Source organism: Furipterus horrens, unplaced genomic scaffold, assembly GCF_987537825.1.
Source record: "Furipterus horrens unplaced genomic scaffold, mFurHor1.1.pri manual_scaffold_12, whole genome shotgun sequence".
NCBI lineage: Eukaryota > Metazoa > Chordata > Mammalia > Chiroptera > Furipteridae > Furipterus > Furipterus horrens.
In genome coordinates, this window is record NW_028327182.1 from 67,561,004 (window position 1) to 67,585,533 (window position 24,530).

General features: G+C 39.0%; 1 protein-coding gene and 1 pseudogene across 1 annotated transcript in view; both read left to right on the forward strand.

Moving 5' to 3' along the window:
• MYO16 (myosin XVI) overlaps window positions 1-24,530 on the forward strand; it is a 654,868-nt gene that overhangs the window by 246,823 nt on the left and 383,515 nt on the right. Inside the window, exon 11 of the mRNA XM_090257968.1 lies at window positions 9,436-9,586. Within this exon, the coding sequence (XP_090114094.1) occupies window positions 9,436-9,586 (151 nt within the window). The remainder of the gene's footprint in view (window positions 1-9,435; window positions 9,587-24,530) is intronic.
• Window positions 18,145-19,158, forward strand: LOC149996308 (small ribosomal subunit protein uS2 pseudogene; annotated as a pseudogene).

Consider the following 24,530-nt stretch of genomic DNA (forward strand, 5'->3'; position numbering starts at 1 on the left):
TATTAAAATTGAGAAGTATTTATTCAGTCTCCTACTTTAACCAACTAAAATAACTGAACAACACATACCATTTCTTCACATTTGTTTCTATTAGACTTTTTCTTCATTGGCCTAATATGTCTCACTATAGTCAGTTTTATTTGTTCTCTATAGTCTTCTGAAATTGCTTTAGATGTAATGGGCAATCATTATCGCCTTTGTTAGTTTTATTTTATTATGCTTCTATTTCTATTTTCAGAAATAAAAATCTCAGTTCCTATAGGCACAGTTACTCTGCATAAAATATCTTTTATGCTTATAGAAATAAGTAAGTCTTGAATAAATCCAGAAGAGTTTAGAAATTGATTGTCTGCTGCTATAATCTCAACTAATTTGTCCCACAGTTAAGTTAAAGCTATCTCTTCTGCATTAAAGTACCCTTAGATGGTAGCTATTTCATTTTCTTCATGCTTATGGATTCTGTCATACAAAAAGCATTCTTTTAGAAAATACACTATTTCAGTCCTATTTTTTCTGTTTCTCACTGATACATTTTTGTTCTAATAATTCTTTTTTAATAATAAAAATGATATTTTCTTTTTGAAAACAATTCGGAAAGTGCATTTAGAAGCATCACAAAAAAACTCTCAGTGTCAGAGAAAAATTGTACCAGAGAAGTTAAAAATGCAAAAAAGACTCTGTTTAAGGGTATTGCAATAAGGGAGAGAGAGGAACTCAACTCTATGAAATAAAAGGCCAGAGGGCTTTTTAGCTTATGGTGAGCTAGTGGAAAAGTGCTGGAGGATGTTTTCAGGAAGGTTGATCAATATGATTAGTTCATTCTTGTTTGCTAATTGGCACTTATGGAAGTTAGGCTACTTCCTCCACAGAGACTGGGAGACAGGGGTTGTATCTTTCATATGTTTGCATTTCAAAGGGATGACTTTCAGGTCATTGAGAAAGACATCCATGGGTTGTGGAAGATTTACATCTTAAAGGGGCAAAGAATTTACAATGGAAGTTCTCTAAAATAATTGCTCAAAGAAGTGGGAGCTCAGGTGTGGAGAGTTGGGAAGAAGCACCTTTATAGGTTATTTTAGATAGAGGGAATATTCTGTCGTTAATCATTAGTTCACCTCTGAGGAAAATACTATTAATTGTCATATTTCTTCTTATCCTTTATGTTTCTTCATTTTTAACTTCAGTGCTTGTTCTATATATGCAAATACTTACTATTTTTAAAAATTAATCATAAATATTTTGCATGATTGATAAACATCTAATGAATATTAAATGCCAATGATAACTTAAAATTATTAATTTTTTAAGAAAAATAACATTTTTACATGCTTATGTTCCAAAAATAGATAATCAGTGAAAATTTAAACAGATAAAAATTAACACATGCTATTGTTAAGTGCAGTGATTGTGGATAAAATGTTTTATTAAAAAGTGGAATAGAAACCTAAAGAAAAATTGTTTCATAGATGTTTAAAATGTTATCACATGCCATTAACCTAGAGACATCTTTTGCATTTTCTTGTACAAAATGTGTTCATTTCTAATTCATGTGCCATTTAATTCAATTGTATTATTTATAATCATTTTTCTTACATAAATAAGAGAGTATTTTTAACCAGCTATTTGCAATTATTGTTCGTAATAGATCCTAGGGTATATAACCTGAGATATTATTGAATGTGTAAATAATTTTCTAAAAATGCAGGTGAAAAGATATGTAGAGAGATTGTGTATTAACATCATAGGGCTTGATATACACTTAGGTATTACCTAGTCTAATTTCTGCATTTGACAAAGATGAAGCTGTGGCCCAGAGGTTGTTAAGGCCACACTGAGGTCCCCAACCTCTGGGCCATAGACCATTACCAGTCCATGGCCTGTTAGGAACCAGGCCACACAGCAGGAGATGAGCAAGCAAAGCTTCATCTGTATTTACAGCTGCTCCCTATCACCTGCCTTACCACCTGAGCTCCGCCTCCTGTCAGATCAGCAGCAGCAACATTAGATTCTTATAGCAGTGCAAACCTTACTGTGAACTGCACAAGCGAGGGATCTAGGTTGCGCACTCCTTATGAGAATCTAATGCCTGATGATGTGAACTGGAGCTGAGGCAGTGATGCTAGCGCTGGGAAGCAGCTGCAAATACAGATCATCATTAACAGGGATGTTTGACTGCATAGAGACCATAATAAATCAATTACTTGAAGACTCATATCAAAGCCCTATTAGTGAGTGGCAAGTGACAGTTAAGCTGCATCTGGTGGCAGGCTTTATAGTGGCAAGTGAGTTGATGTACTTCAATTGTACAGCTGCATCTAGTGGCAGGCTTGAAGTCAAAATCTGACACTTATTTTAGTCTGCACATGGCCTACCCATTATTTTATTTACCACTTCCATTTGTCCTTTTTTGCCCATGCTGCACACTTGTCTCAGTTACGGTTTTGGTAAGCCCACAATGTTAACCCCAGCCAAAATGAGTAAAAAACAAACATCACTGGAAAGCTTCTTTAACAAGGGGGGAAAGACCCAATGATGAGACAGCAGAAGACTCTGAGACTGCCAACAACAACAACAAAAAACATATTTAAAATAAAATACCAAGAGCCCTACTTAAATTATGGGTTCATTGCAATAGGTGATTCATATTCTCCAAGCCTACTTTGTGTAATATGTGGTGACCGGCTGTTCAGTGAAGCCATGAAACCTTCAAAACTGCTTTGCCACATGGAGACCAAACACCCTGCATTAAAAGACAAGACTTTAGAGATTTTCAAAAGAAAAAGATGTGGACACAAAGAACCGAAGCAATTATCGAAGGCTACCACTTCATCAAATGCGTCTGCACTGAGAGCACCATTCTTAGTGGCTGACTGCATTGCTAAAGCTAAGAAGTCCTTTACTATTGGTGAAGAGTTGATCCTGCCTGCTGCTAAGGACATCTGTTGTGAACTTTTAGGAGAGGCTACAGTTCAAAAGGTGGCATATGTTCCTTTTCTGGCTAGCACCATAACTAGATGAATTGATGAAACAGCAGAGGATATTGAGGCACGTTTGTTAGGGTTGAAGAGTCACCATGGTACACAATCCAGGCTGACAAGTCTACCAGTGTTAACAACAAGGCAACAATGCTTGTTTTTCTGTGATATATTTTTCAGGAGGATGTGCATGAGGATATGTTATGTGTGCTTTTGTTGCCAACCAACACCATAGCTGCAGAACTATTAAACTTTGAATGATTATACATCAGGAAATCTGAATTGGTTATTTTGTGTCAGTATATGCATGCTGGAGTGGCTGCCATGACTGGATGGCTTTCTGGTTTCACTGCTCAGGTCAAAGAGGTCACTTCTGAATGTGAGTCTATGCACTGTGTCATTTATAGAGAAATGCTGGCTAGCCAAAAAAGTGTCACCTGAACTTAACGTTTTTCAGGATATGATTAAAATGATTAACCACATTAAGCTCTATGAGAAGATGGACACAGAGCACACACATCTCTTATATATAGAAGTGATATGGCTTTCTAAAGGTAGATCACTGAAGGGTTTTTGAGTTATGAGAGCCACTCCAGAGATTTCTTTTAGAAAAAGAGTCACCACTGGCAGCACATTTTAGTGACACAGACTGGGTCGCAAAACTTGCTTACTTGTGTGATGTATTCAACCTGCTCAGTGAACTCAACCTGTCATTTAAGGGGAGAATGAGAACTGTGTTCAAGTTGGCAGATCAAGCAGCTGCATTCAAAGTCAAACTGGAATTATGGGGGTGATGACTGAACATTGGGAGTTTTGACATGTTTCAAACTCTAGCAGATATTTTGAAAGAGATTGAGCCAAGGCCTTCTTTCTCCCACCTGGTACATAGTCGCCTCTTTCAGCTCTCAAAAGAGTTTGAGCATCACTTCCCAACCATAAAAGAGCTCCGAACTGGGAAGAAATGGACTCATGACCCATTTGTGAATAAGCTTTGTGAACTGACTTTGTGCCAGAAGAGAATCAACTGCGTGAGATTGCAAATGATGGTGCCCTTAAAAGTATGTTTGAGACAACTTCAGATCTCCATACATTCTGTACTAAAGTCAAGACTGAATATCCTGAGATTTCCACAAAAGCACTGAAAAGCCTGCTTCTATTTCCAACATCCTGTCTTGGTGAAGCAGGGTTTCCTGCAGTGACAGCAACCAAAATGAGACTATAGAGTAGACTGGACAGGACCATCTAGTTGCAGAAGAACAAGCTCAGGGCTCTCACTGATTCTGCATTATAGTGAGTTGTATAATTATATCATTATATATTACAATGTAATAATAATAGAAATAAATTACACAATAAATGTAATGTGCTTGAATCATCCTGAAACCATCCCCTACCCCAATCAGTGGAAAGCTTGTCTTCCACAAAACTGGTCCCTGGTGTCAAAAAGGTTGGGGACTGCTGCCTTAGAAGATCAGGCCAACTTGGTGTAAAAACTGACTTTGAATGAGATCGATACAGTCCATGACCAATCTTCTTTCCAACTGTAACTCTCAAGGAGCCTGCTATTTTAGTAAAATCACTATATTTTCATTTTATAAATCCTTTATGTTGGTGATTTTATGTATTTCATCAACTGTCTTTCTAGTTTCTACCTGACCAATCAAACCATTGCTTTATTGATAGCTTTACACTCAGAAATATATGCAAAACCTCTTTAATTTTTTTCTCCAGAAAAAGATGATTGATATAAGCAGAGATAAATAAGGAAATATTTTGATACATGTGAGGATGCATTTTTAGATGTAGGCTGTGTGACATGGTAGAGATCAAATCTCACCTCTACTACTGCTTGTTATGTGTACAGATGAAGTTCTTCTTCTCTGTGACCCTCAGTTTATTCATCTATAGCAGTGGTTCTCAACCTTCCTAATGCCATGACTCTTTAATACAGTTCCTCCTGTTGTGGTGACCGCCGACCATAACTAAAGCATAGTGATTAATCACACACAAAAAAAAAAATATGTAATTTTATATGTGTTTTCCGATGGTCTTAGGTGACCCCTGTGAAAGGGTCATTCAACCCCCAAAGGGGTCGCGACCCATAGGTTGAGAACCACTGATCTGTAGAATAAATATAAAAATAGTGTCTACCTTATAATGTTGTCAAATAAAGTGTAAATATGCAGAGAGTACTTAGAATAGGGACTGGTGTACATTAAGTGCCATATAATTATTTAAGTGTTTTACAAGTGGCTTACTTAAATTATAGAAAATATAGGGAAACCACAATTGTCTTCAAATACCTGAAGGGCTCATGTCAAAAAAGCACAAGGGACACTATTGGGAGCTTGAAGAATGATGACTACAAGTTCAAGCAGACAGTTATTGTTCCAAACTGCTCATGGAGGAAATAAGGCTTCTTTGGGAATTATGGATATCTTATCACTAGATTCAAGCAGATCTAGATATAAAATTTTATAAGCTTTGTAACATTCCCTTCTCATAGTAATTTTTTTAAATTAATAAGCATAGTATTGGGAGGGATAAGTGCCTTGAGCACCCTCCACATTCTTGCTCAGTTTATCAGTTAGTCATACAGGTCACTAAGTAGTTCTCAGAGACCAAAGCACTTATTCCTAAAGGAGGACATTGGGTTGTCTGTTGCTTGCTCAAAAACTAGTTGACTCTTGGTCAGGTTTTGTTCCTGTAACACAGCATCCTGCACGTAGAGGTGTCCATTTAGGTCCAACTATGTTGCTCACTCCTACCCTCCATGGGACGGGGCAAGATGAACTAGTGCAAACATGAAGCTCTGGATACTGCATTTGCCATGAGCAATGAAGGTCTGTCTGTGATCCAGGAATATCTTGTCTTCTGCACACATCCATGAGAGAGTAACAAGCTAACCTAGAGCTTGTAAGGAGCGTAAAATCCCAGAAACTTTGCCGTTCTGGACACATACAAACAACAGCTAATTTAATTGCCTGCTATTGCCATAGTCATTGTGCTAAGCCCTCTGTGTGCTAAGCCCTTTTTTACAGATTGGTTTTATAGACTGGTTTTATAATGGTTTTATAACTGACCCAAGGTGGCAGAGCCAGACATCAAACTGTAGTATTTCTGACTCAAAAACATATGCTTGTTGCAGCTATACTATATCATGCTGCCTTTTTAAAAACATATGTTCCCCCCTACCTACTTGAAATGTCTTCATTGACTAAAACACTTTAAAACATCATCATCCAGGGTTCAAAGGAAATAAAACTGACCTCACATTTCTATAAACGTGTTCTTTTGCTATTTCTGCTTTTCCCTTAGGCCTGGCCCTAATGTAGCCATTTGCTAGTCTGTCTTACTTTCCTAGACTAGAGTTGGAAAGTGACACAAAGATGGGCTGCAAAACAATGAAATCTATGGTTACTGAAAGAAGCCCTTCAAATTACTTCCTCCCCTTTCAAGGTTAAGATTCAAAATTGTTTATATTTCTATATACTGACAATCAGCAACTTGAAATTGAAATTAAAAAAAAAATACAATAGCATAAAAACATGGAATATATCAGAATAAGTAAAACAAGTTATTTACAATATTTTAATGCCCAAAACTATGATAGAAATTAATGAAGATTGAAATAAATGGAGAAATACGCTGTGCTTAAGGATGAAGGAATTTAACATTGTTAATATGTAAATTCTCCCCAATTGGTTTATCAGTTAAATGCAATGCTAATCAAAATTCCAACAGGTGTGTTTATAAAACCTGACAAATAAATTCTAAAATTTATGTAAAAATGCTAATAACCACAGATATCCAAAACAATAAAAAAAGAAAGTTGGATGGGGCACATTACTTGATTTCAAACATTACTATGAAGGTTCATTAATCAAGACAGTATAATATTGGTATAAGAATAGACCTTATATTCACTGAGATGCAGTGGAGTGTCCTAAAATAGATCCACACATATATGATCAATTGGATTTTAACATAACTGTTCAGGTAGTTGGTTGGGTAAAAGTGTTCTTTTCAGAAACAATGCTAGAACATTTGGATAACCATATGAAAAATAATGAACGTTGACTCAGATATAGCAGCATATACAAAAATCCACTCACAGTGAATAATAGACCTAAATGTAAAGCATAAAATTTTAAAATTTCTGGAACAAACCCTACGAGAAAACCATGTTTATCTTGAGTTCAGAATAGAATTCTTAGATAAATCATAAAAAGCACAAACCATAAGAGAAAAAATGTTATTTGAAACACACTGTTAAAAGAATGAAGATAAGACACAACCTAGGAGAAAATATTTGCCAAGTGTGTATATGATAAAAGACTTGAATCCAAATATATAAACTTGATAATCTGACAACAAAAACCCAGTAAAAAATAGTCAAGAGATTTGAACTTGTTATTTACCCAAGGAGTCATACTTATGTCAGATAAACACATTGAAATGTGAATTAAAACCACAGTAAGAAGCCACAAACACACTTACTACAATGGCTTTAAAGAGTATTGGCAAGAATGTGAAGCAAATGGAACTCCAACACTTTGCTGGGAGGAGCACCAAATAGCACAGCCACTTTGGAAAGAGTTTGGAGTTTCTCCGAGATATTTAACTAAGATGAATGAATGCATGTCTGCACAAATACCTGTATATGGATGTATATAGACACTTCATTCAAAATTGACAAAACTAGACACAACCCAAATCTTTGGTGAATGGAGAGCCAAAGTCTAAGCACATCCTGAGAATGCTACTCAGCCATAAAAAAACAAAGGGTGGACACAAAGAGACGCATAGGAGTGATAAAAATTCTATTTATTGCTGATATATTGGTCACACCTCTAATATATAAAAACTCATTGAGTTATAAATGTAAATATAACTCAATACACTTGAATTTTTAAAAAGCCAAGATAAGCATCGAGCTTCAGTTAGAATCACAACTACTATTGTAGACTACACAGAATAATTGTGTTTACATATATTGCACCTGGTGAAGTATGTATGTATTTCTGCTTGTATGGTAACATCTAGGAACATATATTTTTAAATCTTAATATAAAAATGTTATAATGAAAATTAAAAATTTACATTGTATTTATTTCTGTGAAAATTACAAAATGTCTTTCTTTTGGTAATGCAGTCTATAGGAAAAAAACATCAAGTAGTTTTATTTTTTGACTAGATTGAACTGTATAGAAATAATAAAACTTATTCTTTTTGTAATATTGCATTCTTACACACATTTTTCTCTTAGTACCCTACTGTTACTTAGTTACAAGCTCTATCGCCCATGACGTTGTAGCATTTTAAATCCTATATGTACGTCGTGGTCGTCGGCAGCCGTCCGTCTCGAGAGACGATGGCGTAGCTTCCTGAGAGTCTATCTGCACCGCCGAGAATGGCTGTGCAGTCCGATTCGGGAGTGACAATCCCTGCCGCACTTGGTACAGGTGAAGGCAGATGGCCGTTGTTGCTGCTGTTGACGCTGCTTCCGCCTCGATCTTTTCTGGGCCGCCTCCTTGTTGTGCGCAGCCTCTGCGCGTGACGTACCTTGCCTGACCGCGAGCCTCCAGGCTAGGCGGTCGTCTGCTTGAACTTCCCATGTGTTGAGATTGATGGAGCATTGTGTCATGTCCTTTTTGCAGATGTCTTTGAACCACAGTTTTGGGCGCCCTGTCATCCTCTGGCCTTCTGCTAGCTCGCTGTAGAGGAGGTCTTTGGGAATACGGCCTGCATCCATTCTTTTGACATGGCCGAGCCACCTGAGGCGTCTCTCACTAAGAACTGCATGCAAACTGCTCATGTTGGCTCGCTTCAGCACCTCGGTGTTGGGGACCTTATCCTGCCAGGCGACATGCAGGACGCGTCGCAGGCACCTCATGTGGAAGCTGTTGAGTTTCCTTTCGTGCCTTGCGTAGGTGGTCCACGTCTCGCTGCCATAGAGGAGAGTGCTGAGTACGCAGGCTTGGTAGATGCGCAGTCTGGTTTTCTCAGTGAGGCTGGAATTGTTCCACGCTCGCCGGTTCAGTCTGGCCATAACTGTGGCTGCCTATATGTACAGCATTTTAATTAATTGTATAATTTTGCCTTCACTGGCTTATGATTAAGTTTCACATTTAAATATATTCCTTAGTTTAGTCATGTGTGTCAACTCTAGCTTTTAAATTGCTTATTGGTTTGTCTATTACATCATATATACTTTTGTGAACATGTTTTCTTTAAGTTGAATATATTTTTCTTTTAAATGTGAAATTGAATGAAATTTGGAGCTAATAGAAAGGTTTACTGACTTCCCCCTTTTTTTCCTTGCAGTATTGAGAAACTGTTTCTTATCTGAATAAAAAACAAAAATAAAAAAACCCTCTAATTGAGATGTTGCGGTAATTTATGATTGATACAGCCATGTTAGAAAAAAACTAATTATAGTATTGATTATTTCCTGTAGCCGTCCCCTGGTGTTGCCAATTGCCAAGCAAGACAGTTTGTTGGAAAAAGACCTTATGTTCAAAGATGCAGCAAAAGGTCTATGCAAGAAACAATCTCAGGACAACACTCCTGAAAATGCCACTGTGAATGGACCCACCAAACCTGAGCAGGTAATTACACCCTTACTGCATGTCTGCTGGTGTTGTGCCCTATTATGTCCAAAAACAAATACCACAAATTTCCATTCAAAGAAAATTTAATGAAAGCATAGATTAGTATTTTGTTTAAAATTGCCATTTATAAAATGGTACTGATCATTGACAAACATAACTGGTACTTGTTTTACAAGGATTTGAATTTACAGTCTTAACTTATTTATCAGGATTATAAACTCAGCCAATGTGTTAATTCCTGAATATATCCAGTTCTGTCTTTGGTCATTATTTTAATTACTATGCACACTCTGTTTTTTAATTTCCTTCAAATATCCAAATATTTTCCATAACAAGAAGAAAGACAAACCAATCACAGAGTCATTCATTCTTAAAAGTAACTGTGATGTTGTATTGTGTATGTGTTGGCGTATGTACATACATACTCTAGTTTCCAAGTTATGGGAGATAATTTTTGATGAGCTTGGAGTTACATAATTTAATATATTGTATGTTATCATTTCCACAGAAATAAATTATTTTATTTGTTGTGTTTTCTAAGTGGTAGAGTATTTTATAAATATAAGGGTAACACTTGAAATGTCTTGTTTTGGTGTATCTAATTTTGAATATTTTAAAGTTATTTTAACTAGGTTTTCTAAAGACTTTTCAAATCTTTTTATTTCATTAACTTTCATTTTAAAATAACTAAAACAGAAAAACATTTGAAATACTTTAAAATTTTATTAGGTGTATTCATTTGCTCAGGCTACCATAACAAAATACCACAAACTGGGTGGCTTAAACAACAGAAATTTATTTCTCACAGTTTTAGGGATTGGAAATCCCAAATCACAATGCTGGCTGAATCTGTTTTTGCTGAAGGCCCTCTTCCTGGCTTTGTCACTGTGTCCTCATATGTTGGATATAGATAAAAAACAAACTTTCTGGTATCTTTCATAAGGACACCAACCCTGTGGGATCAGAGTCCCACTCACCCCATGACCTCATTTAATTTTTATTACCTTCAAAAATCCCTATCTCCAAATAGAGTCACATGGCCAATTAAAGCCTTAACATATGAATTGTGGAGGGCACAATTCAGTCCATAGCAGTAGGCAAATTGAATGTTAGGTAAATTTAAGGCAATTTTTTAAATTAACTTCCTTAAGGATTCTATGAACTTCCTGTGACCTCAAGTGCATATTACTAAGTGAAAGCATCCAGTTTGGAAAGGCTACATAAACTATCACTCTGCTATTTGACATTCTAGAAAAGACAAAACTATGGAGACAATAAAATGATCAGTGGTTGCCAAGAGTTGTTAGGGGAGGAAAGAATAGGTGGAGCACAGAAAATTTTTAGGGCAGTAAAACTACTGTATATGATACTATAATTGTGGATACATGTCATTATATATTTTTGAAAACACATAGAATGTACACCATTAAGATTGAACCCTGATGTAAACTATGGACATTGGATGATAATGATGTATCAGTTTGGGTTCATCAATAGTAACAAATATACCACTAGAGTGGGGAATGTTGATAACAGAACAGGCTGTGTGTATCAGGCCAGGGAAATCCCTATAGTTTTCTCTGAATTTTGTGGTGAATCTAAACTGCTCTACAAACCTAAAATCATTTAAAAAAGGACATTTATAGCATAGTGTCAAGTATAATAACTTTTATATTTAAAATCTTTTTATACCTAAAAGTAGAACGGCTTTTTAACATCAGCTCTTTGTAGTTGTATCCTAGACATTAAAAGCAGTTGTAATCATAATCTGTTGATTAGGTATTAAAGAGGAAATGACTTGATTGGATTTTATGTACATATATTATCTATATAATATTCACCCTTATCTTCCACTGTTTACATTACACTGTCATATGTTCTTGGCCATGAGGTGCACAGGTGATTCTCTTTAGAGAAAGAGCAGAGGAAAAATCCTGACTGGATTATACATTTACATTGCATAGAAGGGCTTTAGAAAAGGCTTGTCAAAACAATAATGTTCTGATTTACATTTTAAAGACAAATATGTAATGTGGAAAAAAATTTTTAATTGAAACAAAAGCTACAGCATCTCTCCTTCCAGGTTTTTATAAAATGTAGGTCTTATCAAATGGTAACTGTGTGAATGAATATACAAGGCTTGATTTAAACTTTTTATGGGTCTGATAGTCATCAACATTAACAATTTCTATAATAATATCTGCAAGAATGTAGAATTTGTCAAGTTGTTCAGATATGTGTAAGACATTCTTCCTTCTTTCCCTTTATGCTTTTTTATCCCCTCCCATTACTTATCTCACCGGCCCTCTTCTATTCTCTTTCTAGCTTCCTACCTTCCTACCAGCATCTTCCCTCTCTTCTTTCCTTTGAGAATATACTTATTTAAATGTAAGTCGGGCTAAAAACTCAAGTCAAATTTTTATTCCATTTAGTGAAGGCGTGTTATCCTAGGAGTAAAGAGAAAGAATGATGGAGTCATACAGATTTGCTGTGGTTCAGGACTGCTGCTGGAGTTCTCTTACTCTGGAAGTTCTTTAACTGCACTAAGCTCATCTGTGAAATGGGTACATAGCACTAACCTAATATGGTTGTTATAAAGATGATAATGGATTAAGGTTATAAGGTGACAGCATTTTGCCAAGAACAGAATAAAAACTCAGTAAGATGCTTTCATTATTTTATTATTATTTATTGTCTAGACTATGTATTAGGTTTTCCAGAGGGGTTGAATCCTCTGTTCACTAATTTATCTGCTCTAAATTCATGGAAACCCAGTCAACATTTCAACTGGATTTTGCTTTCAATGTAAGTAGGTTATTTTAGAATATAATAATACAAAATAATACTTTATATATAACATTTCAAACCTGAAAAATGCTTTCACATGTATTTTATTTTTTTAATAATTTTATTGTATTTTTTCACTACCATTTACTCTCCTTAGGCCCCCCTCCCCCCTGCAATCACCACACTGTTGTCCGTGTCCATGAGTCCTTTTTCCTTGCATTATTTTAATCTTCAAAAATACCACTGTGAGCAAGACTTTCTTATACTCAAGTTTCAGGTTGAGTTTAAACTGACCAAACTTAAACTCAAGAAGCTTAATTAAAGACCTAGAATCACAAGTGTTTCTTTTACTCTTGTATCCAGTGCTCCTTTGAGGACACACAAACTCCTGGTTCCTCTTCTGGAGCCCTGCTTACTTCTGACAGTTGTGTGAGTAGGAGAGGAAGTTTACATCCCATGGTTGCATGTGCATTGTAGGGGTCTCAAAGATTGAAGGGAATTCTCTTCCTATAGCTCACAGATACACCAACATCCGCATCCACAAAACATAAACGAAGACATAGTAAGTGAAAGGACCTAATACATTTCAGTAAGAAACATCTAACAGAATAACAGAAGCAAGGGAAAAAACAATTAAATGCTATTCATGAATGGTAATGTTCAGCTTTGGGAAGTTTAGTATATTTTGTCAGACGAATACCCCTTTCCCTGTCATGGTCATCTGATCTTTTTTTTTTTCTTATTCCCCCTTTTATCCTCACCCATAAACACTCAGTTATTTTCTCCTAACCTGCCTTCCCCAAGATCTTGTTGCCCCATTCCATCTGTCAGACCGTCTCTCTGCCTATTGAACTTCTAGTTCCTGTGCATATGCTGCTAAATTCCTGGAGAGAAAAATTACAAGCAACCAAATAAAACAGCAAAGTTGAGAGCCTCAAAGCAGTGTTGACAAGTGGAGACAAGGAATTAGTGAATTGAGCGTATTTTCAAAATTAAAAATCCCTTTAGATATAACTTTTGTGAAAGTGTATCCTGAACTATGTCTGCTTTTTGTTCTAAATATCTACTTTCAGAAATTATATGGAAATATATTTAATGGTTATTTGTATGTCTTCGGAAGAATCAAAATGTTGAATTCTAAAGAAGAATTTTTTTTTTACTTAGTTATCCCATCTCTTTTTTGACTATTGCAATAATTGTTTGCCGGACATTGGTAATATACACTGAGTCTACAACTATATCATAAAATATTTGCAGACACGTTTTTCTTTTTCTTTCTACTTGTTACCAGCTACCACAATGCTTTTGAAATCTTTATAACAATGCAGACAATGGAGAGGGGATTGAATGTGGGCAAGAGGGGTAGACTGTGTGGAGGAGACAAAAGGGAAAGAAAATTGGGACAACTATAATAGAATAAAAAATAAACAAGTTTAAAAGTATGTCCCTTTGAAAACCTTGTTTAAGATTGATTATCAAAGCTTCCTTCCTAATCTTTTTGGTATCTTGGTATGATAATTGAAGGAATTCTTCCCTTGATTTACTGTAATACTGTATTTGTCACAATTCATTACTACATACCGACTAGGGGAGTCTTCACATTTTTTGTCAGCCTAGTATTTTCTTTAACCCATGTAACAGCTGGGCCAATGTAGATAAAAATTCTGAAGAATACCAAGGGAATGTCTGCAATAGCACTTTTAGGCTTGTCAGAACAAATGTGTAACTTCTGTTAGTGCTATTCATGCTTTTTCTAAATATGCATGCAGAAATTTGCATTGAGCTCAAAGTTGTGGTTATAAGAGGAATTTTATTATCTTAGTGTAAATCATTACTTTTGAAGAAAAATATCTTGCTCTTGATTTTTCTTCTTTTTATAAATTCTTTAGGAGTTAAATACATTATCTAACTTGTGGGAGACTTTTTCCTTACCATTGCATTGTTTAAAGTTAATACAACCATATTATTGGCTTATCTAATGTATATGCATGAATATGTATATATGTGTGTATTTTTATGTGTATATATATGTGTAAAACATATATTTGTTTTCTAGGGTATATATCTGTGTGTATGTATGTGTATAAGTCTTTGTACTTTGGGAAATGCTTGCAAAGGCATTAGAAAGAAAAGATATTTCCATTCATCCCTAAATTGTTGATGAAAGTTCCTTTTATATATCTCCATATAGAGACTTTTGCCAATAGTCTTGTCATTTCTAGAAAATACATATCCATTTCCACTTCTTTTCTAAATTCCTTTTATATCAAAGGGTAAAGATTTCAGTCTGTGAATCTAAAATACAGTAAAATTGTCCATTAATATAACTAAACCTTTGATTTTGTCTAAACTAATTCTAAGTATTACCTCAAATATAATTCAGTAGAACACAGTTGAGGATGGCAGTTCCTCTTCCTCCTAAATAAATCTGCGTCCAACCCTCTCTCCTCTTCTCAGACCCTTTGCAGGGACACCATTATTTGGAGCTTGCCAACTGGTCTCACCACTGCCACCTTGCACTACATAAGCTGCTAGAGCAGTACGTTCACAATGGGAAGCCACATTTGTTAGGCCCCTGCCTCAACCATTCAGTGATATTCTATAGTCCTTGGATTTAAGCAGCACCTCCCCATGTTACAAACTCTGCTTGCTCCTCTCCCCCCGCCCCCACCATCTGTTACTATTTCCTCCAGGCGTCCCCACACCAGTCTCTTTCTGACCTTGGGGCCTTTGCCATTTTCTTTTCTTTCCCTGGATTGACTTCCCACATCTCAAAGGGTGACCTTTTAAATTTCTTTCCAATTTCAACTTTAACTCCTTGAAGAGAACTTCTTTGACCATTCAATCAAAAAGTACAATTTTTTTTTCAAGAGCATCCTGTATTTTTCCTTCATACTATTTTTCATACTTGTAATTTTTTTAAATATGCTTTACTGATTATGCTGTTACAGTTGTCCCAATTTCTTTTACCTTTGTTCCCCTCCACTCAGTGACTCCCCTCCCTCCAGTTGTCCTCGGCCCCTTAGTCATGCCCATCGGTTGTGCATATAGTTCTTCTCAACATCTTCCTGTCTACTCCACTCCCTCCTACTATGCTTCTTAATTCCTATACCATCTCCCTCCCTTTTCCCCTGCTCCCTCTTTCCTGACCTCCCCCCATAATGTTTCCTATCCCTATAATTCTTTTCACACTCTCATTGCCTACTTAGTTTGCCTTTGTTTCATTTCCCTAGCTTCTGTTGTTGGTTGTTGTGATGCAGTTTTCATTTTAATATTTATAGTTTTGATCCTCCTTCTCCTAAACAAGTCCCTTTAACAATTCATATAACAGTGGTTTGGATCTGATGAACTCCTTCAGTTTTACTTTGTCCTGGAAGCACTTTCTTTTGCCCTTCTATTCTGAATGAAAGCTTCACTGGATAGAGTAATTGTGGTTGTAGGTTTTTGCTTTTCATTACTTTGAATATTTCTTGCAGGTCTCTTCTTGCCTGCAGAGTTTCTTTTGAGAAATCAGCTGAGAGTCTTATTGGAACCCCTTTGTATGTAATTCTCTTCTTCTCTCTTGCTGCTTTTAAGATTCTCTGTTTATCCTTAATTTTTGACATTTTGATTATAATGTGTCTTGGTGTGGTTCTCCCCAGATCCAGTTGTTTTGGCACTCTCTATGCTTCCTGGACCTGTAAGTCTATTTCCTTCCCCAAGTTAGGGAAGTTCTGCTTCATTATTTTTTCACATAATTTTTCCATTTCTAGTTCTTCTTCATCTTCTGGCAACCCTATGATTCGGATGTTGGCCCACTTATAGCTGTTCGATAGGTTTCTGAGCCTCTCCTCATTTTCCTCACTTCTCGTTTCCTCTTTCTGCACTGGTTGACTATTTGTTCCTTCCCTATGTTCCGATTTATTGATTTGATCCCTGGTTTTTTTGCCCTCACCACTAGTTTCGTATGTGTTTTTGTTCATTTCAGCAGGACTAGCCTTCATTCCTTCCCTGTCTTGTTTAAGATCTGCTGTTAGGTCTGTAAGCACTTTTATAAGCAAAGCTCTGAACTGTGCCTCAGAAAGATTTCCTATCTGCTGCTTCATTAGATTAGAAATTTGCTGTCTGGTCAGCTGTGTCACTGGGATCTCTATTATGATCTGTGCCATCCTGAACAGTTTTGTGTTTACCTTTGCTTCCTGGGCAGGGCTGTCCCACCTCCTACGATAAAGGGGGCAGAGCCCTGTGCACTCATCACAACTGGGCATTTTCTGCAGTGGTGGGGGTCCAAGATGGATTCCTGCTGTTCAACCTCTGCTGAGTGACCAGGAGCCTCCTCCCCCATCCCCACCCCTACCTGGCTGCACAGTCCAAGGCAATGGGTGGGGTCTTCCTTCCCCGGAAAGCTGACGGGTCTGGTCTGCAGCCAGGGGTGCTCCCCAGGCGCTTCTTGCCTCCCCCTAAATACAGGTGTCTGTGCTTAGCACTGTCCTGCCGCTGTCACTGCTGCTGCTGCGGACAGCACGGTTTGACCTCTCCTCTCCGGCTTCGCCCCTCCTACCTGTCCGGATGAGCACCACTACTTTATAACTTCATACACTGGACTTCCATTTATTTTCTGGAACTTCTGGTTATTGCTGGTTTTGCGGTATTGTATTCCTTCTTAGTTGTGGAGGGAGACGGAGCATGTCAGTTTAGGCCTCCATCTTGGCTGGAAGTCTCCTGTGCTTTTGTGTCCCAGGGAGAGCTGTCGCTCCTACTACGTTTAAGGGGCGGAGCCTTAGGGATTCATCAGTAATGGGCAATTTGTTTCACCAAGTTTTGGCGCTGTATGTGGGGGAGGGGCCTGAGAAGGAACAATGCCACTTGCCTAGCACTCCTCCCTTTTCCAGGCACTTCTCCCACTTCTGCACTATACTGGTGCCCCTCTAGCTGCTGCCTGGCCGTGGTTCCCAGAGTAGATGGGTCTGCGAATATTCTAGGTCTGTGGGGGCCCTTTAAACAAGCTGACTCTGCTGAGAGACCGGCAGTTTCTGCCTCCCTCTCAATCCCCACTGGTCTGCACTGTCAGAAGCAATGAGGCTTGATTTTCCCCGATGCTGGGACAGTGAGCTGCGCAGTCTGATGAGGAGCTGGGAGCGCTCCCCATGTGTCACTCCTGACTTTTTAAAATGTGTAACTGCACTTTCCACTGGCCTGCTGTTGCTGTTGCCGCTGCTGTTGCCAATGCTGCCACCACCACACCATGTCCTCTCCACCTGGGCTCCACCCCTCCTACCTGTCTGAATGAGTGTTTCTTCTTTATATCCTTGTTTGCTAGACTTCCATGCAGTTTGATTTTCTGGAACTTCTGGTTGTTTCTAGTTTTGAGGTAGTTGTATTCCTTCTTAGTTGTGGAGGGAGACGCAGCATGTCTGTCTACACCTCCATCTTGGCCGGAAGTCCATACTTGTAATTTCTTATTTATGTTTTTACTTCTGCCCCAGTAGGTTGTAAACACCCTGAGGGAAATGACTTCATCCCTTTCTCCTCCTCTTGTGTTAAAACTCTAACACAATGTCTGGCAAAAATGTAGGTAAGCAAGGAAAAAGGGGAAATTATTGAGTATATGTTACCAGATTTATTCATTGCCTGTTAGAATTCCTCCGCTGTTACCTAATGGTTATGATCCCACCTTGTACTTCTGATTTTCCACCTGTGTAACCCTAGGGAAATCACTTGGCCTCTCTGGGCTTCAAGTTCTGTATCTATCAATTAAGAATATTAGACCATATCACCTTTCCGCGCTACCCAGAGAAGGGTCCATACGGCGTTGTTCTTGGTTCCCACGTAACTTAAAGGGAAATTTTCACAATGTCCGGAGCCCTCGATGTCCTGCAAATGAAAGAGGAGGATGTCCTCAAATTCCTTGCTGCAGGAACCCACTTAGGTGGCACCAACCTTGACTTCCAGATGGAACAATACATCTACAAAAGGAAAAGCGATGGCATCTACATCATAAATCTGAAGAGAACCTGGGAGAAGCTTCTGCTGGCAGCTCGTGCCATAGTTGCCATTGAAAACCCCGCTGACGTCAGTGTCATATCCTCCAGGAACACTGGCCAGCGAGCTGTGCTGAAGTTCGCCGCTGCCACCGGAGCCACTCCTATCGCCGGCCGCTTCACCCCGGGGACCTTCACTAACCAGATCCAGGCAGCCTTCCGGGAGCCGAGGCTGCTGGTGGTCACTGATCCCAGGGCGGACCACCAGCCTCTCACCGAAGCATCCTACGTGAACCTGCCCACCATTGCGCTGTGCAACACAGACTCTCCTCTGCGCTACGTGGACATCGCCATCCCTTGCAACAACAAGGGGGCTCACTCGGTGGGCCTTATGTGGTGGATGCTGGCCCGGGAAGTTCTGCGCATGCGCGGCACCATCTCCCGGGAGCACCCCTGGGAGGTCATGCCCGATCTCTACTTCTACAGGGATCCTGAAGAGATTGAGAAGGAAGAGCAGGCCGCTGCTGAAAAGGCTGTGACCAAGGAGGAATTTCAGGGCGAATGGACCGCCCCGGCTCCCGAGTTCACTGCTGCTCAGCCGGAGGTCGCTGACTGGTCTGAAGGCGTGCAGGTGCCCTCTGTGCCCATTCAGCAGTTCCCTACTGACTGGAGCGCTCAGCCTGCCACTGAAGACTGGTCTGCAGCCCCCACTGCGCAGGCCACTGAGTGGGTGGGAACAACCACTGAGTGGTCTTAAGCTGGTCTGCCACAAACTTAACAGAAAGGAAATGAGGTTGACGGAAAATAAAGTTTTTAAAGGTTGTGTACAAAAAAAAAAAAAAAAAAAAAGAATATTAGACCATATCAATGAATTGCAAGTTTTTTTTTTTTAAATATATTTTATTGATTATGCTGTTACAGTAGTTCCAATTTTTTCCCCTTTACTCCCCTCCACCCAGTATCTCCCTCCCCCAGCATCCCCCCCCAAGTCTATACCCATGGTTCGTAAAAAATAACTATCCCTCCCTCTCAGATATTAAGACCCTTTGTAATCTTGTAAAGGACAATGGGCGAAGGTCTCAGGCTCCTCTAGCTGCTTCAAGCTGGACATGGTCGTCGTCCTACCTACCCTTGGGTCCAGAAATCCCTAATAAGAGTGGGGGTGTGGAGGGGAGGGTGGCCTTCCCACATGGGGAAGGATCATGCAGACTCCAGGTCAGTTGGCTGTCTCCGGACAACGGCGTGCTTGATTTAGCAGGCTGGCATCCTTGTTGTGTTCTGGGGGCAACAGATTTGGCAAAAAGGGTTAAAAAGCATCATTCAATCCATAACTACTAGGTGGCAAAAGGCAGGGATTAATTTTTCAATGTTCCACATTAGGAGAAAAAAAAAAAAAGAGGGCTTCTTTGGAGGAAGGTGTGCTAGGCACATCTCTCCTGTCCAAAACCCTTTTGCCCATTTTATTTAGTTTGGGCTGAGGGAAATAGTTTATGTTTCCCCCCTCTCAGACCTCTGGGCCCTTTCTGTCCAAGCCATTAGGATAGAAAAGAGAATTCAGTTTTAAAGTGAAGCCCACAGACCACCCCATTCTTCACCAACTCAGCCATTTAGTTCAGCCAAACTGTTGAGTCTCCGGAGGCAGCGCTGCAGAGAGGATTAAGTGAGGCTTATGCGTACAGACAATCACTCAGGTAATGCGGTCATAGGCTTATGCCCTTTGAAAACAGAAAACACATGTTAATTTATGTAACATAACCAACAAAAAAGTCTCTAAATCTGTAAGACTGTCTTATTGGGAAGACATACAGTTGCAAGGCACTTGACATTCTACTTGCCTGCAACTTGAATCTCTTTGGTGATATCACAGATATGGTTTAATTTTCAAGTGAAACCATTTTTTAAATGAGAAGAAACTTTTAAGACGGTTAGCTGCCCTACATTTCCATTCTTCATATTTTCATTTTCCCCCACTAAAAAAAATTTTTTTGTTTGTTTTTCCATTACAGTTGTCTCTCTTTTTTTTTTTTTTTCCCCTCTTGCTTCCCTGTATCCTGCCCCTCCCTTCCCCCACATTCAGTCCCCACTCAGTTGCCCGAATTGCAAGTTTTAAAAGTTATTATTTAGCAGCAGATCCCCCCCCCCAAAGAAGTATATGACTTAGGAGTCCAACTCCTAAAGCAGATGAAAGCTGAGGGTCTTTACTGGGAGCTATAGAAACAGGCCCAGAGCCTGCTGGCCTCCTCCTTCTACCAAAGACAGCCATCAGGGAAGTTGACAGAAAGTTTACCAGTAGTCTTCATGGTGCTTTCTAGATGTTTTACTAACTGCATAACAGTTTATCCCATTATTGCACATTTCTTGCCACAGAGTAGGCACTGCACCAGCCCTTGATATAAATTTAACTTTCACAATCACCTGTGAGGGACATGCCATTATTTATCACATTTTATGAGAAATGAAAGTGACTTAACAATGTTAAGAAAGAAAAATGTGCTCTGGCCGGGTGGCTCAGTTGGTTGGAGCATCATCCCACACACCAAAAAGTTGCAAGCTCAAATCCCAGTTAGGTTAGGTATATAACTAGGTTGCAGGTTTGATCCCCAGTCCAGGGTCATTATGGGAGGCAACTGATTGATATTTCTCTCTCACATCAATATTTCTCTCAATATCTCTCTCTCTCCAAAAATCAATAAACATATTCTAGGGTGAGGATTAAAAAAAAGAAAAAGTGTTCAGAAACTCACAGTTAGGGTTCTGATCAAGATTGCTGCGTAGGTAAACGCAGTACTTGGAACCTCCCATAATCACATCAAAACTACAGCTAAGTTACAGAACAACCATCATTCATAACCAACTGAAATATAGCTGAACAGAAGCCCTACAACTAAGGCTATAAAGAAGCCACATCAAGACTGGTAAGGACAGAGATGAGGAACCTACTGGTCCCACACCCATGTGCGGCAGTTCACAACTGGGATATCCCCGGTGTGGTGGTTCCCCTTAGGGGATGAGAGGTCCCAGTCTCATATCAGAAACCCCAGACCAAGTTCTGGTGCCAAAAAGAGAAGTCTCCATAACTTCTGACTGTGAAAATCACCATGGATTTTGATTGAATGAGATGAAGGGCTTCTGGACTCCCAGGCATTCCCCTGAAAGGGCCCACACATGAAATTACTCAAACTTCCTCTCATCTCCAGCACTGAGGCAGCAACTCAAAAAGTGCCAGGGACATAGGGGAGGAGCTGAATTGTCTGGCTTCAGGGCAAGACCTGGTCGGGCACCTTTCTTCCAGACAGAGCTGGCAGAGGCCATTGCTCCTTTGCTGAGCCCTCTACCACACAGCCATGGGCAGGTGCCATATATGAGACTCCATCAACCTCACTAACACTGTTAGCTCCACTCTGGTGGTTCCCTGAAACCCTCCCCTGCCCCCAACTTGTGGGCCCACCCAAGTTTTTTCCAGTGGCTTTTCCATACAAATGGCCTCTCTTGCCTCAGGTTTTGGATTTTCCAAAATTTTCTCAAACTAGTAGGATCAAGCAGGCCTCTGCTTACCGCATCCTTCTGGCTTATTAGCTCCAGCTCCGGCACTAGGGGCAACTGGCCTTGGTTCACAGTTTGGCCTCTCCTGGGCACCTCCAAGGCAAGCAAAAGTAGAAGACATCTGCAAATCACTTTGTAGCTCATGACAGGTGGCCCCAAGCAGGGCATAAGAAGTGGCTGACCTTGCGCCTCCCAGGAGGCCCCAGAGCCAGTGTACCCAGGGCACAGCTGCAGACTTTGCTGGATCACCACCCTAACACCTCCACAAGCTACTCAGTAAAGGGGCAGACTCAGAAAGCACCAAAGCCCCACTCAAGCAAGTCCTGCTCTGTAGGGTCCACTCCTCCACAGCAGCAGCTTCTCTGTAGTCACAGCTGGTTCTCCCACCTGATTGGCCTAAGACTCAATCCTGCCCAGTAACATTGACAAAAATCAAAGCTCAGCTACAACAGGACAGTGCACACAGCCCACACAGGGGGCACACCTGGAACACCCAGCTTGGATGACCAGGGAGGCTGCACCACTGGAACCAATAGGACACCTACTACGTAAAGGCACTCTACCAAGCCTGGAATGTAGCAGCTCTACCTAATACATAGAAACTAATACCGGGAAGCAGCCAAATGAGACAAAGAAACAGGACCCAAATAAAAAAACAGGAGGAACCCACAGAAAAAGACCTAAATAAAATGGAGACAAGCAAACAATCAACCAGATATGTAGTTCAAAACAATTATTATAAGGATGTTCAAGGAACGTAGTAAGAACTTCAACAGCATAAAAAAGGACACGGAAAACAAAAACGAGAACCAGTCAGAGATGAAGAATACACTAACTGAAATGAAGAATAAATTACAGGGAATCAATAGTAAAGCAAATAAAGCAGAGAATAAAATCAGCAATTTATAATATAAGGAAATAGAAAACAGCCAATCAGAACAGCCAAAAGAAAATATCTCCCCCACACCCCCCCCAATAAAGATAGTGTAAGGAGCCTCTGGGACAACTTCAAGCATATCAACATTTGCATCATGGAGTGCCATAAGAAGAATAGAGAAAGCAAGACATTGAAAACCTATTTGAAAAATAATGATGGAAAACTTTCCTAATGTGAAGGAAATAAACATACAAGTCTGGGAAATTCAGGGAGTCCCAAACAAGATGAATCCAAAGAGGCCCACACCAAGGCACATCATAATTAAAATGCCAAAGGTTAAACTCAGAGAGAGAATCTTAACAGCAGCAAGAAAAAGGCAGTTAGTTTCCTACAAGGGACTTCCCATAAGACTGTCTATCTGATTTCTCAACAGAAACTTTGCAGGCCAGAAGGGATTGGCAGGAAATATCAAATTGGCGAAAAGCAAGGAACTACAACCAAGATTACTTTACCCAGTTAAAGAGCTTCCCAGACAAGAAAAATCTAAAGGGGTTCATCATCACCAAACCAGTACTACAGGAAATGTTATTGAGTCTTCTTTGAGAAGAATGAAAAAAGAAATAAAAAATATGAATAATAAACAGCCATAAAAAAAGAATGAAATCTTACCATTTGCAACAGCAGGGATGGGCCTAAAGGGTGTTATGCTAAGAGAATCAGAGAAAGAGAAATACCATATGATCTCACTTATATGTAGAATCTAAAGAATAATATAAAGTAACAAACAGAAACTGATTCCTAGATACAGAAAACAGACTGATGGTTAGCAAAGGGGAGGTGGGTTGAGAGGCTGCATAAATAGGTGCAGGGGTTAAGAAGTACAGATTAGTAGTTACAAAAATAGTCATAGTGATGTAAAGTGCCACATTGGAAATATAGTTAATAACATTTTTAAAACTATGTATGGTACCAGTTGGGTACTGAAACTATCAGGAGGAACACTATTTAAAGTATATGATTGTCCATCTGAAACATACAAAATAATACTGAATGTAAAATGTAACTTAATTTTTTTTTTAAGTTAAAGGAAGGACCACACAAATAGCAAGATATGCCACTCATCATTCACACAAGTGAATACAAATGGTTGTCGTCTTAGATGGACTTGAATTTTCCAGTATTCCAGTACTTAGATCTGTGTAAGATATTACCTGAATTAGCATGACTTATGAAAAAGCAAAATGAAACAGTGCCTGGCTCACAAAGACTGAAGACTACTAGGTTTTTCACTTAGAGGTTAGGCAGAGGTGGGTATCACTGCTTGATTTTCATGCTTCTCTGAGAACTGTCAGTCTCAGCAGCACTTTTGGCCTATGATTCTTCAAAGTGGAACTAAACATATAAAATCAAAAAACATATCACACAACCCCCAAACTGATTTTGCCAACCCAGAAAATATTAGGAGAGATGGGACATTATGACTTCTATTAAGCAACAAGTACCAGTTTTGAATACTGTTCTTGAACTATGTAAATAAATATTTTTGATATTATCAAAGCTTTAAAGCTGTGTCTCTAACCAGAAGTTAAATGACTAATTTTAATAATACTATGTTATATGTATAGGTTAATTCTGAAAGATACTTTGTGACATGTTTTCTGTATAATTATTACAAAAACAGAAAATAAACTTGAAGTGTTGGCTGAGTGTGTGCCTGTTGTGGGAAAGGGAATATTTTACAATTTAATTTTTAATAAATAAACATGCTGTTGTT